The sequence below is a fragment of the Triticum aestivum genome, chromosome 7D, assembly GCF_018294505.1.
Source record: "Triticum aestivum cultivar Chinese Spring chromosome 7D, IWGSC CS RefSeq v2.1, whole genome shotgun sequence".
In the NCBI taxonomy this organism is placed as follows: domain Eukaryota; kingdom Viridiplantae; phylum Streptophyta; class Magnoliopsida; order Poales; family Poaceae; genus Triticum; species Triticum aestivum.
In genome coordinates this window covers 55,194,315-55,212,389 of record NC_057814.1, presented here as the reverse complement: position 1 = coordinate 55,212,389, position 18,075 = coordinate 55,194,315, and the positions used below count along the sequence as shown (strand labels likewise).

General features: G+C 43.5%; 1 protein-coding gene across 1 annotated transcript; it reads right to left on the bottom strand.

Moving 5' to 3' along the window:
- Window positions 1-1,642: 1,642 nt before the first annotated feature.
- Window positions 1,643-2,741, bottom strand: LOC123166796 (early nodulin-93). Its single transcript, XM_044584596.1, has 3 exons — window positions 2,352-2,741; window positions 2,172-2,233; window positions 1,643-2,086 (listed from the first exon to the last, which is right to left on the bottom strand). The coding sequence occupies exons 1-3, from the start codon at window positions 2,413-2,415 to the stop codon at window positions 1,901-1,903; spliced, it is 312 nt and encodes a 103-aa protein (XP_044440531.1). The 5' UTR covers window positions 2,416-2,741; the 3' UTR covers window positions 1,643-1,900.
- Window positions 2,742-18,075: the final 15,334 nt, after the last annotated feature.

The window sequence follows — 18,075 nt, the reverse complement described above, 5'->3', positions numbered from 1 at the left end:
CCTTATATGTGGTCAGTGATCATATACGGAAAAGCACCATATTTGCACGATGTGGTGAGTCAGAACACCAGAAACATGTATTTTGCAATTTTAGGTACCAAAGTGACCATCGAGCGCAATTTTTTTGGCCACTCCTAGAGTATTTACCTCATTCTTTTTCAACAATCTTGGCGCATAAATCAATATGAATCATACTCTCTTGTTTTCAACTTAAAAAAATAACATATCTATTTTGTTTAACTTGAACTTGTGTTTTTATGCTAGCGTTATAAACTAGTAAAAGCATGTAGAGTTTTTCTACTATTATGTTTGCTCTGCTGACATATATTTATCATCTCATTCCTGTACGACACATCCCCTCTCTTCGAAGGGTGTTGTTGGGTGGCAACCAAACAGCCAATGCTAAAGGCACTTGCTTTGCTTGGTTAGATGACGAGGGAGATCGGTAAACTCCATTGTTTGGTTGATGATTCGAGATCGTTGGAGCCGACAGCCGAGTTGATGTTGCTTTGCCTCTAGTGCAGTTATGTTGTGTCATGTGTGTTGTTGGTGTGCAAGTGTGCTGCTATCGAGCTTATCGCAAGTTCTTCTTTTGGTGGGTTTTTTTGGTCTTCTAGAATAAGCTACCCCTACCGAGCTTATTCTATAAGCCCAACCGAATTTATTTTTTTAGAAGCCTAGGATTCTAGAATAAGCTGGGTAGGGCAGTTTATTCCAGCTTATTCTAGAAGCCATCAAAAGAACTGGCCCTCGGGGTGCTGGTGTGTGTGATGTCGTGTGTTTGTGTGCTCAGTCAGGGCTTGGTAAATGGTAATGTTTCCTCTTCATCATCAATGAAATGCAACACAATTGTGTTTCATAAAAAAAATGTTTGCTCCAGGAGAGTTTGCCTATTTCGTACTCCCATCCTCTGGAAATACTTGTCAGAGAAATGGATAAAAACGGATGCATCTGGACTAAAATACGTCTACATACATCCATTTCTCCGACAAGCATTTTGTCATAAGCTATTATTGAACTAGTTCAATGCACATAGTTTTACAACCTTAAATTGAGCCCAAGTCTAGGGACTTCAATGCGTTTTCTAGACATGTCGGTTTTCTTTCAAGTATTTAGACAATGCACACTTACACGCGGATATGATATGAATGCATTTCATCTGACTCCCGACCAAGAAAAATGTTGATGTGTCCCGGTCTCTGGGGACAAACACCTCAAACCCACGGGGTACACCACTACTACGTCAGTCCTGGATTATCGGTCTCCTTAATATTTTGTGCCAAATTTTGACCATAAATTTAAGTAACAAAATGTTAATCCATGTCACAAAAAATAGCATCATTGAAAATTATGTTCAAATACGAATGTAACAATATAACTTTTTATGACATGCATTAATATTTTGTCAGTTAAATCTATAATCAAATTTTAGCATAAAATACGAAGAGCACCAATAAACCAGGACGGATGTAGTAGTATAGAAAGCTTGTCCCAAAATGGCTAATTTTTTATTTTCAAAAACATCCTTTCAAAACCATAGCAGAAGACTTAACGTGTGCTTGAAGCGGCATGATGCTCACGTGCATTTCGGAACAGAACAGGGCAGGAGTAGGCGGTCTTTTGCGCACTTGAAGCAGAGTTGTACAAAATCAAAACTATGGTTGTTATTGATTCATGACCTTTGGAAAGATACTAGTACGATGGGGAACATGGCCACATTATTATGGAGTACTACATCATAAATCATCAGATAATTAGTGCTTGCTCGCAGAAAAGGGTTATACACCACCTTTCCGCACAGCAACCATCGCCTCGCTCAACATTATACTACTATATGTTTCAGAAGACACGTACGGGCCTGCGTACACACTTTATTGGCACTGGCTAATCAAGTGTCTAATTAGTGGAAGGATGTGTTCTTGAGGTGCTCTGGCGCCGTCTCGTACGAGTGCTTCCTGGCCATGGAGAGGATGGTCTTGTCGGCGACGATGAAGTAGGCCATCCCGGCGACGGTGGAGATGATGAGCGCCTGCCCGGTGGGGTTGAGGTGCGCCCTCGCCCACGGCAGCATCCTCACGCTCGCCAGCTGAAATTACAGTACAGGCAACGCATTCATGAGACATGCTATGAACCGTGCAAGGATTTCGCCTAAGAACTGAATGGCTACTTACGGTGGGGACTGCGGCAGCGACGGTGGCGACGGCCGCGGCCTTGGCTCCCGCCATGGCAGCCTCTGCAGTTCCGGATCAACAGAGACATTTTAGTTATGATCAAGTTTCAGCAGAGACAGTACAGAAAGCTGCAATGTGCCCTTGAGGACCGGCGGGCCATGATATCGTTTTGGTTAGTACCTTTGGAGCAGCGCTGGGCGGCGGCGAGCCTCTGGTCGAGGTAGGAGCGGGTCACCGTGGACATCTTCGCCGGAGAGAGCTTGGTGCCGAAGGAAGTGAACTAGTAGCTAGCTAGTGAACTCGAGTACTCCTGGCTGAGATCCGTAGTAGTAGTGTGTGAGTGAGATGAGATGGATAGACAGGTGCGGTTCTCCGGCTGGATTTATAGGTTGCAGGAAACCGCAGAACCGGCGGGCGGGGAGAAAGGCGATTTGATACGGTGGGAAGCGAGACCGCGGTTTTGAGACGAGCGCCGGTACCGGCGGGCGGGCGGGATGGCCGGCGCTGCGGCAGAGCACAGGTGGATAAGAGGAGGCATGGATAGATCCATCGGGGTTGGCTCTGCGTAGGATAACACGTAGGAGCACGTGCTTGAGTGGAGTCAGTGTCTGTCAGCGTGCACTCCGTTCCGGTTCAAATATGTTTTTTTGTGTGGGCGCTCCTAGTTTTCGGCCTGGCAAGCTCTTCTTTTTATTTGTAGAAAATTCTGATTTATTTATATTTAAACATGATAGTGCAACGAACATCAGAAATAATAAAAAGTACATTCAGATCTGTGGACCATCTAGCGAGAACTATAAGCACTGGAGCGAGGCGAAGGCGCGCCGCCGTCATCGTCCCTCCCTCGCCAGAGCCGGACAAAACTTGTTGTAGTAGACAGTAAGGAAGTCGGCCTGACAAGCTCGGCTAGCTGCATCGTCCATCCGGCCCATTCCGCCTGTGGTTATGTGCAAAACATTTGTTTGTTTGGCCGACGTCGTTCCGCGGAGTACATGATAGTTAGATTGATTTGCATTTGTTTTGAACGTCCATAACTGGCGAACCTTCACCAGGGAGGGTGGCATTTGCGAATGTTCGTCCGGCAAATTTAGTTGAGAGCGAGGGAGGAGAGCTGACAGTTTATTCAGACGACATGGCAATTTCCCTTTGTAAACAATTTTCGTTTAAAACGTCGTCGTTCGATCTTGTTTTACAACTAAAACTGCCAGCAAAGATAATTTGCTTGCCATCCCCCTCCAGTAAACATTTGTTGTCTCTTTTTTAAAACAATGCAAAAGATTTGTCATTTTGATTAATTAAAAAGGAAGCAAATGTTTGGTTTTAAGTAGCTGGGCAAGAAACGTAACAACACGCCACCATCATGGAACATGATAACACACAGGGCAGCGACCAACCTGTCTACCAATGTAGACTCTACACATAACTGAGAAACAACATCTGCCATGGCTGCACACGGCCTCTATTCGCCTGGATCTTGATGGCGGCGAGGGAAGGCAGCCTCTGGAGCCGGGTGAAAGTGTCATTTCTCCCATCGGGTAAAGAAATAAACCATTTTCTTGTGTTGTTTTGTGATTCCCTTTTGTGTTTCGAATAGTGTGGTCATGCTATGCTACGTTGCGTAGGTTGGTGCCACCCAATAGCTTCATGATGTTGTTGAAGATTCGGCACGGGTGTCACACCGATCGCCTGTCCGATGGTAGCTTGACAATTTAGTGACATGTTTGACTATCAATTGCCTTTAGACATTACCATAGTTACTCGGACAGATCTGATTAAGCATTTGAGAAGTTTTGGACGGATATGGGAGCTTCGGTTGTAAAGCTCTTATGTAAATCCAGCCCAACTCTAGGAACTTTTGTATATTGTACACATGTTATCATATTTTGGAATATCTCACATGCACACTTACACGGGGATGCGATAAGAATGTACTCCCTCCGTTTCTAAATACTTGTCTTTCTAGGTATTTTAACAAGTGACTACATACGGAGTAAAATAAGTGAATCTACACTCTAAAATATGTCTACATACATCAGTATGTGATATTCATTTGAAATGCCTAGAAAGACAAGTATTTAGGAACGGAGGGAGTATATTATTAACTCGTGACCAGGAAATATGTCGAGGTGTCTCTGGTCTCGAGAAACACATCCACTGGTACAGAAAGCTTGTTTCAAAACTGCTAAATGTTCCAGGCATCCAATAAACTGTATCAAAAGATTTAAAGTGTGAGATAAGGTGGCGTGATCCTCACGTAGTCACGTGCATTTCGGGAAGAACAGAGGAGAGACAGAACTAGTAGTCTAGTGTTATCTCGGTCTTTTGCAATGCTCTGACGCATGTCAAGTGGTAATCGCAGACAAGAAAAAAAAAGAGATGAGTGAATGCACTTGAACCAAAGTTGTACGAAAAAAATACTCCTGCTCCTTCCGTTTCTAAATATTTGTCTTTTTAGATATTTTAACAAGTGATTACATACGAAGCAAAATGAGTGAATCTACACTCTAAAATATGTCCATTTGAAATATATAAAAAGACAAATATTTAGGAACGGAGGTAGTAGTTGTTATTAATTAAAGATGTCTGGAAAGATACAAAGATGGAGAGCATGGCCACATCCTCTATAACACTAAGTTCCCTAGTTTTTAAGAGCCCACATTCAATTGAAGTCTTCAATTAAGATTTGGTCACCGATTTTGACCGGGTAAAAAAATTCTATAAGCTTTCCCATTCAATTCTTTTATATTATTCTCAAAGCTCCTTATTTTTTAAGGCCTCACAATCTAAAGCCGGACCTCTCAAACCCACCTTATACGCCCGGGCGGGCCGCCCAAACGGCTCTCAAACGTCCGGGCTGACCGGCACCCTCCATATCCAGCCCAAATATGGGACGGATATGGGGGCGCCCGGGCGCGCCAGGCATGCCCACCACGTCGGACCCGACAGCCCGACCCTACCCAAAATTACACCAAATCCACCCCGAAGACCAGCAGGATTCATTTGCCATCTCCTCTCTTCTTCCTCCTCTGCGCCATCCGTCTCGCGCTCCGCCGCCACGCCTGCCCCGCAGCCGTTCCCAGGCTCTCCATCGCCAGATCCGGAAAATTGATCCCGTCCTCGCCACGGGGGTCGTCGTCGCCGGCCCGATTACGCCACCGTGGTATGTCCGGCAACTCTCCGGCTCTGCCTTGCGCTTGATGTGTTTGACACATTGTCCGACCGAAACTTTTGTGATTTGGTTAGGTAAATGATGGATTCCGATGCTTCGTCGGACGAGGAGTATGGACCGACGGAGCTTGACCAAATGATTCAAGATGAGTTCTTCGATTCGTCGGATTCAGACGAGAAGTGGACATGATCATGCTCATGAGCATGCAAGAGAAAATTGACCGGTAAGTGGAGCATATTCTCAGCTTCAAGGGCTTAATCAAAGGGAGAAGAGTGATCAACCGGGACAGGGTGTCCGGAGCAAAGCTACTACACAATGACTATTTTGCTCCCAAACCTGCTTTCCCGGATGATCCATGGTTTCGCCACCCTTTTTGCATGCCGAAACCATTGTTTTTGTGCATTGTGGAGGGAGTGGAGGCACATGACAACTACTTCAAGCTCATAAGGGATTGCGGCGGCCAACTCTCTTTCTCGGCCAAGCAGAAGTGCACGACTGATCTGAGGATGCTTGCACTTGGTACTGTTGCAGACGTAGTTGGTGAGATGGTCAAGATGGAGAGAGAACGTGTCTGAAGACTACTGTCAAGTTTGCCCGCGCGTGTGGTGGAGGTGTTTGGATCTGAGTATCTCAGAGAACCAAATACGCAGGACAGATAAGTTATTGGCTATTGGAGAGGCAAGGGGGTTTCCAGAAATGCTCGGATCAATTGATTGCATGCATTGGCAATGGAAGAACTGCCCCAAAGGTCTGCGGGAAAGGTATCAAGGTCACACGAGAGAGGCCACCATCGTACTAGAAGCGGTGGCATCACATGAGTTATGGATTTGACACGCTTTCTTTGGAATGCCCGGTTCTCACACATCAAGGTGCTTCAACGATCTCCAGTGTTTAGGAGGCTTTGCAATGGGGAATCACCGCTGTGCAACTACACCGTCAACGGCTGAGACTACAACATGGGGTACTATCTTATCGATGGTATCTATCCTTAGTGGGTGGAGTTTGTGAAGAACATATCCGAGCCGCGTGGCAATAAACAGAGCCACTTTGCAACAATGCAGGAAGCGGCTAGGAAGGACGTGGAGAGGGCATTTGGTGTCCTTCAGGCTCGTTGGGGAATTGTGCGGAGCGCTGCAATGATATGGGAATCAGAAACTTTGTGGCAGTTGATGACATGTTGTGTTATTCTGCGCAATATGATTGTCAGGGATGAGGGTCATGGTGTAGCCCAAACCCATGATTTCGAAGCATCCGGAGAACAAGTTGAAATCTCGAAAAATCAAGATGCGGCTCAGCTTTTGAACTTTCTGCAGATGCATCAGAATCTTCGAGATTAGCAGGTGCACACGCAGCTACTCAATAATCTTGTGGAGCACATGTGGATCCACAATGGTAACAAAGGAGGCAATGCTTGAGTTTGACACTTTAAATAAATTTTATGTAAACGCTATCTATGCTTGATACCAACAATTGCTATTTACGTGCGACATTGTGTTGCATGATCGACGTGCATGTATTTGCATGGATTTGAGAGTCCAGATTTAAGATATGTGGATGCCCGAAAGAAAATATGAGGGCCCGTCCGGATGCTCCCGCAGGTGTGCCCGATCGTTTCCGTGGACGTTTGAGGGGCCAGATTTATCAAGTCCGACTGTAGATGCTCTAATCGACATAACATCAGCCAGAGAAGAAATCTACTGGGAGCACGAGAGAGTGCGGAGAGGTGAGGTGAGATGGAATGCTTGGGAAGGGTTGTGAATTTATACGGACCCTCGGTTGCAAACCCGTCTGCGAGAATGTAACCTGTGGCCGGGGTGACGGTGGTTTTCAGCCGAAACCGGCGTGCGAGTGGTGTGGGGAGCAGCGAAACCAGCCAAAATGTGCGTGTTAGCACGGTGTATTGGGACAGCCCGTACGGCCCACCAGCTTCTGTCCCTCCAGTAGAGCGCTTTCAGCAAAATGGACAAAATTGACCTATGGGCGAAACAATTTCAGAAAGTGAACTGTGAGTGAAAAAATTTCACCCAGCTGACCCTTTTGTGTGGCGCCCGACAAGTAGGCGCTGCACTACAGTGTGTAGTGCCTTACTGACAGGCGCGACACATCTGGCAAGTGTGGCACCCCGGGCCCCACTCCTGATAGTGCAGCACCTAGCTGAAAGGAGCTGCACAGTGTAGTGCAGCGCCTAGCTGAAAGGAGTTGCACGGTGTAGTGCAGCCCCTAACTGAAAGGAGCTGCAACTTTTAATCCATGCATCCGATGAAAACGTGCCTTATATGAATGTTGTGCATTTTTACGTGTTCTACGCAATGGAGGCATTTTCATCTTTTTTAGGATCAATTTGGTTGATGAAAACCCTGTCGCAAAAGTGCAACATAATATAACTGACAGAATCTATTAAAATTTACAAACTTGGCATGATGCACTACACTGTGCAGCTCCTTTCAGCTAGGCGTTGCACTATCAGGAGTGGGGCCCGGGGTGCCACGCTGGCCAGATGTATCGTGCCTGTCAGTAAGGCGATACACAGTGTAGTGCAGCGCCTACTTGTCAGGCGCCACACAAAAGGGTCAGTTGGGTGAAATTTTTCACTCACAGTTCACTTTGTGAAATTGTATCGCCCATAGGTCAATTTTGTCCATTTTGCCGGCGCTTCTGGTGAAGAACATTTACGGATCGATTCTTTTTTAACGGTCTTGATGCTTTGATCAAACATAACTCATGCTTTCTTTTTTAACTGTAAAATGATACCTTTGTTTTTTTCCTGATGAACTCGTGCTTTTATGCTGGCATACATTTATAATCTAGTCAAACATGCGAACCAACCTGTTGTGAGATGATTAGTCTATCAGGGTTCAAGTCTTAGATTTGACATCGGTACTCACACTTTGCTCGATTTATTTCAGACCTTCCGGCAATGTGCGTTCACGAAGGTATCTGTTGCGACTTCATCAATCTCAAAATGATGTGCCGGCTCAGTCTCTGCTCGTAGAGGTAGAGTATGCATGTGTACATTTATAGGGATGAGTATATGTGTGTATGTATAAGCGTCTATGTCTGTACCATGTTAAACAAACTAGTCAATCATGTAGAGTTTGTGGATTACTATCATATTTGCTCAACAAGATTTTGCCTATTCATCGTCATTATTATTTTTGTGGAAATTATTCTCATGTGGTATTATAAAATTGTACCCAATACAAAGTACCCTAAACATAATAAAAATTATATCAAAGTCTCTGGACCTTCAAACGACAACTGCGGTTGCCAGAACAAGCCGTTGACGCACTGCTAGCTTCTTCGCTCCCATACCGGAGTTTGCCTGACCTTGTTAATGTCAACTAGGAGTTTTCAGGCACGTGCCCCTAAGGGCCAGCACCCCGGAGCCACAGTTGTTGCTATTGAACACTTGGATCGATCTGAGCAACCTGATACCAAACTTTTGCAAACACGCACAGACGACAAGAAATCCAAATCTCATAGCCCCGAGGAGCTTGCAGGAATCTACATCAGAGCTTCGTCTAATCCGTCTTGATGGACAAACTTAAGGAGGATCGAAGCCAAGAAGATTGACTCGAAAAAGAAGCATGACCATCCGCCCGAGCGACGTCTCTGCAAGGACTAAAATACTAACATATCAACTAGCCCGAGCCGAGGCACTAGGATTTTTCTCACCACCATCGGCTGCTGGAGCGGCTGGTAGAGAGAAGGTGAATCCATGGGCTCATCGTCGAAGATCTAGGAGTTGAAAGATTTCCCTAGTCACCTTGAGAGAGAGAAAAGAAAGTTGTGGTCAACAGGGGAGAGCCTTTTTCTATTTCATTATTTGACTTTCTAATCTATAAAATTAACAGAGTTTACAACCTTAAATTGAGAGCCCAACTCTACTCTAGGAATTTCAATGTAAATTTTACCCATGTTATTTTATCTTACTCTCCACCAAGAAAAATGTCGAGGTGTCCCGATCCCTTGTGAAAAACACCTCAACCTGCGAACAGGGACTACACTAGCACAGTTAGTTTGTTCCGAAACGGCTAAGCTACCATAAAAAAAAACGGCTAAGCTTTTTTTTTTCCTTTCCGATTTCTCTTCTTGTCACAATCTTTTGACTTGTCAATAGTTTGCCTTGCAGTTACTATCCTTATTTCATTTTTAAAACTAGCACAAATGCCTGTGCGTTGCAACGGGAAAAAACCGTTTATATTCAAGTTTATTTATAATAATATGTGCAAAAATACATTCGTTGTTCATGCAAATTTTAATCAATTTTTTTAAGGTCCAAAATTATCGAAATAGGACATGCTAATCTTATAGAATATTTCTTTACCTACATCAACATACTTTCCTCCATGAAACAAAATAGAATTACAAACTTCTCCTTAAAAGAAATTAGGAACTCGGTAAAGTTTAGCCAATACCGCTCAGAAAATTTGGAGAGAGATAGCATACCTTCGCAACAACTATTATATTTTTGGGCTTGTTCGAGTGGGGATATTTGGATATTTTCTAGATTTTAAAAATATTGTACTAAAATAGTGTTTGGGGCTGGCCACGGTTCTTGTTAAAAACAAAGTCATATATGATATTTATTTTTTCGTTAACATTCTTAGTTTCACCGACAACTCAACATAGACATAGAAAAATCCCCAGCGCAGCAGGAAGCAGGCCTTGCATTAGAATTTCAACAACTATGGTTTTGTCGGGCGTCAGAAGCAGTACGTATTTCAGGACACGATCTGTAGCCCATTGGACATGCTAAGGAGCAGAGCCCGATCGATCAACGGCTTGCCCGAGAGCTGCATTTTTTTTACAACAATAAGCCACTTTACTTATTAAAAAATGCATTAGTAATCTTGTCTGATACAGTTTCCATAATACAATCCGATGGGTCCTGAACCCACACCCTACACACCTCGTTACTAATAACACCTTCTCGTGCTAAAATGTTAGCCACATTATTTGCATCTTCTAACCCCGCCTACCTTTGAGCATCACCGCCACATCCTTGATGTTAACCTCTAAGTGAACATTATATTATTAGTAAGTATACAATATAAGGACGCGGATTTGGTGAACATGGGTGCGCGCGCACCCTTTATGAATAGCCAATTCAAAAAAATGCTAGCAAAAATCAAAATCTGAATTTTTTTTTAATATACATAGTCAATCGGTATACTCGCATATGAAGTATCACGAAGAAATCACATCCGTGATAATCTTGGCAAAAATGACAAAATCGAAGGTAATCGAAGCTATATTAAAAAACACTGTTTAATGAATAGTATGGTCGCATTTCTATTTTCTTCACTAAGAATACCATAGGTGTAAATACATCATGAAACTTCACACGTGAGTAGAATGATCGTCTAAGATTCATACGGCAAAATTTCAGAATTTTTTAAATTTTTCTAGTATTTTTTATGAATTTACTATTCATGTGGGTGCGCGCGCACCCATGTTCACCTTTGTATTTTCGACAATATAATAGATATATAAAGTAAAGTATTTTCTTAGAAAAAGATATAGATTTTTTTAAGGGGTAAAAAAATACTCGTATAGACAAAGTAGCAGGGAGTAATAAACAGGCTCATTTTCTACCTTATTGGGGACGGCCAGCTCACAGTGCCACGCGCCGGGCGGCACCCCTTGTGTCTGTGTGTTCTCTCCTCCATCTCTCTCATTTTCTCCTCCCTCCTGAACTCTCTCACAGAAGTTGTCCTCGATCCCCTTCTCCACCTCACGGCCGCCGGTCAATTCCAACCGCCGCCGGTGAGAACCGTCGCTTTCCTGCACCCCTCATGCACATCTCAGCCCACACTACCTTCTCTACCAAGTGGATTCAACACTCCCACGCCTTAACATGGTCTCCCCGGCGTCGTCTATGCACTGCCCCGAGCGCCACATCCTGGCTTTTGTCCCATGCTGCCGTGGCTGTGGTCGTCGACCTTGGCGGCGCACGGTCGTCATGGCCGTGACCTCTTGTGGTGTGTGCGCAAGAAGCAGAACCGCATCACACAGATGGATGAGGCGGCCGCCGTCGGCCAGAGGATTAACCAAGAGCAGAAGGAGGTGATGCGCTCCAAGCCCAGCTTCACCACCATAATTGGCGAGCTCAAGCGCCTCCAAGGAGTAATGAAAAAAATAGCGCGCTACAGCAAAATAGCGGCGACCTAAAAATATGCTATTAGCTTGCTATATCGCGCTATAGCGTGCTATTAGCAAGACGTTGTACATCAATATATTTAGCGAGACAATTCTCAATACGCTATAACGCGGTATTCCGCCCGCCCTGCTTCAGCAGTGAGTATCTCCCACCGCGACGCCCTCCAGGCCTGTGGCGCCCGCTTATGGCTCGCCCACGCCGATGACACCTTGGCTCCTCTGTTACTTGTGAGTGTTATTGATATAGTAGATTTGTTATCTTGTTTGATTGGAAATGATTGCTGACTGAAAGATGTGGCTTTTGGTTGTAGATGGTGCGGTGACGGCTATGCTGGACAGGATAATGGCATCAGACTACTACACAACAGCTGCAGTTGGAGGGAGCTATGGAGCTGAAGGTGTGCAGGCACAGCAGAGCATTACTATCTCACCAGAGGCACCTTCAGTAGAGGAGAACCTGGCTGCTGAAGGTCACAAGGTGAAGTGGCAAATTACCCTCATATTGTAATTTAATACAGTATATGGTTAGCATGCTGTAGTTATCATTGCCCTGAAACTATGTTCTGATCTTTCTTGACGATTGATCTGCTGTAGTGCACAATACTCCTAGTACTATTATTATCTGCTGCTGCTGTTGCTGCCGATTCAGTAGGAATGATCACTGTAGATTATATAAATCTTAATTGGAAACAAGGTCGCTCCATTTGGGGTGTAGATTATGTTGTTTCATATGTCCGTTGTGGGTCGTTGCTTAGATATAACAGACGGTGCCTGTGCATTGGTGTTCCAAAAAAAAACGCTGAAAATGAATGATCACTGTAGATTATGCAGGGAATTGACAGCGCCGCCGTGTCGCCCCTCCCTGAAAGATTGCGTGGAACCGTATGCCTTTGGATAGGGACGCGTACGTGTTATATAGCCAAGGATAAGATACAAGGTGCGGTAGTTAGGTTATGGGTTGATCCTCAAGAAAACCTATACAAGATATGAGGATAAACCCTAACAACCTAACTACCTAGATTACAACAGAACACACACACGCGATCTACCTCTCTACGGGTATATGCGGTTTATACAATACCGTATACCGTATACATAACTCTTTCTAACACGCCCCCTCAATCACAGCTTCACCAAGTTGAGATTGCCCTTGAAGTCTTCTAACTTCTTCCATGATAAAGCTTTGGTAAATCCATCTGCAACTTGATCACCTGTGGGAATAAAACGGATATCCAGCAATTTGTTAGCTACTCTCTCTCGAACAAAATGATAGTCCACTTCTATGTGTTTTGTCCTAGCATGAAACACTGGATTTGCTGACAGATATGTAGCACCATTATTATCACACCAGAGACGTGCAACTGGTGAGTGCATAACTCCAAGTTCACGTAGCAAGGTTTGAACCCAAATAATCTCAGCAGTGGCATTAGCTAAAAATTTGTACTCTGCCTCTGTACTAGACCGAGAGACGGTAGCTTGCTTACGTGCACTCCAAGAGATCAAATTTGGACCGAAGAACACACAGAATCCTCATGTTGTCCTTCTGTCATCTGGACATCCTGCCCAGTCAGCATCAGAGAAAGCACTAACAACATTGAAAGTTGACTTAGTAAATTTCAGACCCGTACTCATAGTACCCTTGAGATATCTCAAAATTCTCTTAGCAGCTGTCATATGTTGAGAGGTGGGAGAATGCAAGTACTCGCATACTTTGTTAACAGGGAAACAAATGTCAGGTCTTGTCAGTGTTAAGTACTGCAAAGCACCTACCATGCTCCTGTATTTTGTTGACTCCTCGGCCCCCAAAGGCTCCCCTTCTTCTCTTGATAGCTTTTCTGACGTGGAGAGAGGCATGTTTGAAGCTTTACAATTTACCATTCCCGCACGCTTAAGCATATCCAAGACATATTTTTCTTGAGTGAGAAGTATTCCATCTTTTACCTTTCTCACCTCAATACCCAAGAAGTAATGCAGATCACCCAAATCTTTCAAGGCAAAATCCTTCTTAAGATCTTCTAGTAATGCTACAATTGCATCTTGTGATGAGCTAGCAACAATAATATCATCAACATAAACCAACATAAAAATGGTGATATTTCCTTTCCTGTAGAAGAACAAAGAAGTATCTCCCTTGGATGATTTGAAACCAAGTATTTGAAGTTTTTCACTTAACTTGGAGTACCAAGCCCTAGGTGCTTGTTTTAGTCCATACAGGGCTTTATCAAGCTTGCAGAGATAACTCTCCTTTCCTTTTACCTCATACCCAGGTGGTTGTCTCATATAGAATTCTTCCTCTAGAACGCCATGAAGGAACGCATTCTATACATCCAATTGCCTTAGGCTCCAATTTCTTGACACTGCAACAGAGAGAACAAGTCTGATAGTGGCTGCCTTAACAACAGGACTAAAGGTATCTTCATAGTCTATACCATATCTCTCTTTAAAAACTTTGGCTACTAGTCTTGCCTTATACCTATCAACTTGACCATCTACTTTTCTCTTAATTCTATAGACCCACTTACAATCAATGACATTCTTGTTTTGTGTTGGTGGAACTAGATGCCACGTCTTATTTTTAATAAGAGCACCATACTCATCATTCATAGCCATTTTCCATTTTGTGTCACTCAAAGCTTCATGTAAACTAATTGGCTCACCAGTAGTCGTTAAGCCTCCAAACCGAGGTTTAAGCTTGTCATACCTGACCGTACCGTCTGTATGAATTTGCGGCTTTACAATACCATGTTGCGATCTGATACGTCTCCGTCGTATCTACTTTTCCAAACACTTTTGCCCTTGTTTTGGACTCTAACTTGCATGATTTTGAATGGAACTAACCCGGACTGACGCTGTTTTCAGCAGACTTTCCATGGTGTTATTTATGTGCAGAAACAAAAGTTCTCGGAACGACCTGAAACACCACGGAACGTTTATTTGGAAATAATAAAAAACCCTTGCAAAAGATGAAGACCAGGGGGCCCACACCCTGTCCACGAGGGTGGAGGGCGCGCCTGCCCCCTATGGCGCGCCCCCCTACCTCGTGGGTCCCCTGGAGCTCCTCCGACCTCAACTCCAACTCTATATATTTGCTTTCGGGGAGAAAAAAATCAGAGAGAAGAATTCATCGCGTTTTACGATACGGAGCCGCCGCCAAGCCCTAAAACCTCCCGGGAGGGCTGATTTGGAGTCCGTTCGGGGCTCCGGAGAGGGGGATTCATCGCCGTCGTCATCATCAACCATCCTCCATCATCAATTTCATGATGCTCACCGCCGTGCGTGAGTAATTCCATCGTAGGCTTGCTGTACGGCGATGGGTTGGCTGAGATCTATCATGTAATCGAGTTAGTTTTGTTAGGGTTTGATCCCTAGTATCCACTATGTTCTGAGATTGATGTTGCTATGCTTAATGCTTGTCACTAGGGCCCGAGTGCCATGATTTCAGATCTGAACCTATTATGTTTTCATGAATATATGTGAGTTCTTGATCCTATCTTGCAAGTCTATAGTCACCTACTATGTGTTATGATCCGGCAACCCCGAAGTGACAATAATCAGGACCACTCCCGGTGATGACCATAGTTTGAGGAGTTCATGTATTCACTATGTGCTAATGCTTTCTTCCGGTACTCTATTAAAAGGAGGCCTTAATATCGCTTAGTTTCCATTATGACCCCGCCGCCACGGGAGGGTAGGACAAAAGATGTCATGCAAGTTCTTTTCCATAAGCACGTATGACTATATTCGGAATACATGCGTACATTACATTCATGAATTGGAGCTAGTTCTGTGTCACGCTATGTTATGACTGTTACATGATGAACCGCATCCGGCATAATTCTCCATCACCGATCCAATGCCTACGAGCTTTTCATATATTGTTCTTCGCTTATTTACTTTTCCGTTGCTACTGTTACAATCACTACAAAACACCAAAAATATTACTTTTGCTACTGTTACCTTTGTTACCGTTACCACTACTATCATATTACTTTGCTACTAAATACTTTGCTGCAGATACTAAGTTATCCAGGTGTGGTTGAATTGACAACTCAACTGCTAATACTTGAGAATATTCTTTGGCTCCCCTTGTGTCGAATCAATAAATTTGGGTTGAATACTCTATCCTCGAAAACTGTTGCGATCCTCTATCGTAAAGAATCACTAGCATACATTTTCCTGTTTTACGCTACTTTGCCATATTTGCTAGTCGTTGCCTGATTGGTCGTGGAAACTGTGGAAACCTTAGTGTTCCTGATATTATCATTTTGTTCCATGGTTTATTTTCTGATAACACTGTTAGTATGGACGGTATTATTGCTAAACGGTTAAGTTTGAATCGTACTAAGGGTCCCATCTTTGGAGGTATTTATGTTTCACGCCTTGCTGCACATTATAACATACCTATTAGGCACTATGAGAAAGAAAAAAATTGCTGCCCAATGCTTATTTAGATTATAAGAGTATGGTAACGCATGACTTTATTGTTAAGAACAAGGAAGGGGAGCTTAAATACAAGTTGTTCTTTGTTAAACATCACCCTGAGACTATTACCTTGACTGCTCCTTCCTTGTTTAATTTATCTGAAGGTCTGTATCTCGTTCCGTGGGCGGCCATTTACGCTTACCGGAATCCTACACCAGCCCCGGAGCCGGAACCACAATTTGAACCTCCACGACAGTTTGATTACTTTTGGGATCCGGAGATGACTGCCAGCCAGTGGCAGTCAGAGTCCTCTTCATCTCAGTACGACCCCAGCTACAACTACGGATATCTGCCAGGCCATCCTTGGCAATAAACCAACTTAGGCCAAAAGCCTAAGCTTGGGGGAGTACGTACTTCTCACCGACATTACATTCATGTTCACACACTCATTGCTAGATGTCGGTGCTCATACTCTTTCACTGTAATATCCATGCTAGTTTATTTTCTTTTTCCTGCTTTCTTCTTGTGTGTTTAATAAACTTTAAGAAAAACAAAAAAAATAGTGTAAGTTTTAGTTAGTTTACTTTTCTTGCTGTAGTAGTAATAATTAAAAAGAAAACCCAAAAAGATTTCTTGTTCTTCTTTTGTTTGTTGGGAGCTTTCCCGTGTAAATAGTTTTATTTCTTTTCTTTTCTTTGGGGGTCGTAGGAGAATACCATGATTAAATTGTTGAAGTGGCTCTTATATGCATTATTGTTGATTTAACCAAGAGCCCATATTTCCTTGTCTTCTCCTGTTTATTGAATGCTCGCAGATTCCAGCTTAGTCCAATGCACGTGCACTCTTATTATTATTCACATTGTTCGGTCGTGCAAGTGAAAGGCAATTATGATGATATATGATGGACTGACTGAGATGAGAAAAGCTGGTATGAACTCGACCTCTCTTGTTTTTGTAAATATGATGAGTTCGTCGTTCCTGATTCAGCTTATTATGAATAAACATGTTTGCAATGACAATTAGAGATCATAGTTGCTTGCGCCATGTTTGATTATCTACGAGTTATAATGGTTTACCTTGCGTGCCAACATGCTATTAAAATGGTTGTGATGTGGTATAGTGGGGTGGTATCCTCCTTTGAATGATTTAAGTGACTCGACTTGGCACATGTTCACACATGTAGTTGAAACAAATCAACATAGCCTTCACGATATTTATGTTCATGGTGGATTATATCCTACTCATGATTGTACTCAATGTTTATTAATTTTAATGCACGTTCATGACTGTTGTCGCTCTCTAGTTGGTCGTTTCCCAGTCTTTTGCTAGCCTTCACTTGTACTAAGCGGGAATACTGCTTGTGCATCCAATCCCTTAAACCCCAAAGTTATTCCATATGAGTCCACTATACCTTTCTATATGCAGTATCTACCTGCCGTTCCAAGTAAATTTGTATGTGCCAAACTCTAAACCTTCAAATAAACATTCTGTTTTGTATGCTCGAATAGCTCATGTATCAACTAGGGCTGTCCGTATCTTCCATGCTAGACGGGTTATTCTCAAGAGGAGTGGACTCCGCTCCTCATTCACGAGAAAATGGCTGGTCACCGGGATGCCTAGTCACATGCTTTATGCAAACTAAATCAAAATAATTGCAAACAAAACTCCCCCTGGGACTGTTGCTAGTTGGAGACACTCGTTGTTTCGAGCAAGTCATGGATTGATGCTTGTTGGTGGAGGGGGAGTATAAACTTTACCATTCTGATTGGGAACCGCCTATAATGTGTGTAGCATGGAAGATATCGCCATCTCTTGGTTGTTATGTTGACAATGAAAGTATGTCGCTCAAAATATTATTTATCTCTATTTCAAAATCGAGCTCTGGCACCTCTACAAATCCCTGCTTCCCTCTGCGAAGGGCCTATCTATTTACTTTCATGTTGAGTCATCACCCTCTTATTAAAAAGCACTGGCTGGAGAGCGCAGCTGTCATTTGCATTCATTACTATTAATTTATATTGGGTATGACTATGACTGGATCTCTTTTACCATGAATTACAATGTCTAGTCAGTCCTTGATCTTTAAAGGTGCTCTGCATTTATGTTTTACGGTCTCAGAAAGGGCTAGCGAGATACCATCTTGTTATATCA

Bases quoted from the DNA above. Each gene is read 5' to 3' on its own strand.
- LOC123166796 (XM_044584596.1), bottom strand. From the start codon at position 2,415: ATGTCCACGGTGACCCGCTCCTACCTCGACCAGAGGCTCGCCGCCGCC. The intron at 2,234-2,351 runs GTACTAACCAAA...CCGGAACTGCAG, and splicing joins CGCCCAGCGCTGCTCCAAAG to AGGCTGCCATGGCGGGAGCC. The intron at 2,087-2,171 runs GTAAGTAGCCAT...CTGTAATTTCAG, and splicing joins TCGCTGCCGCAGTCCCCACC to CTGGCGAGCGTGAGGATGCT.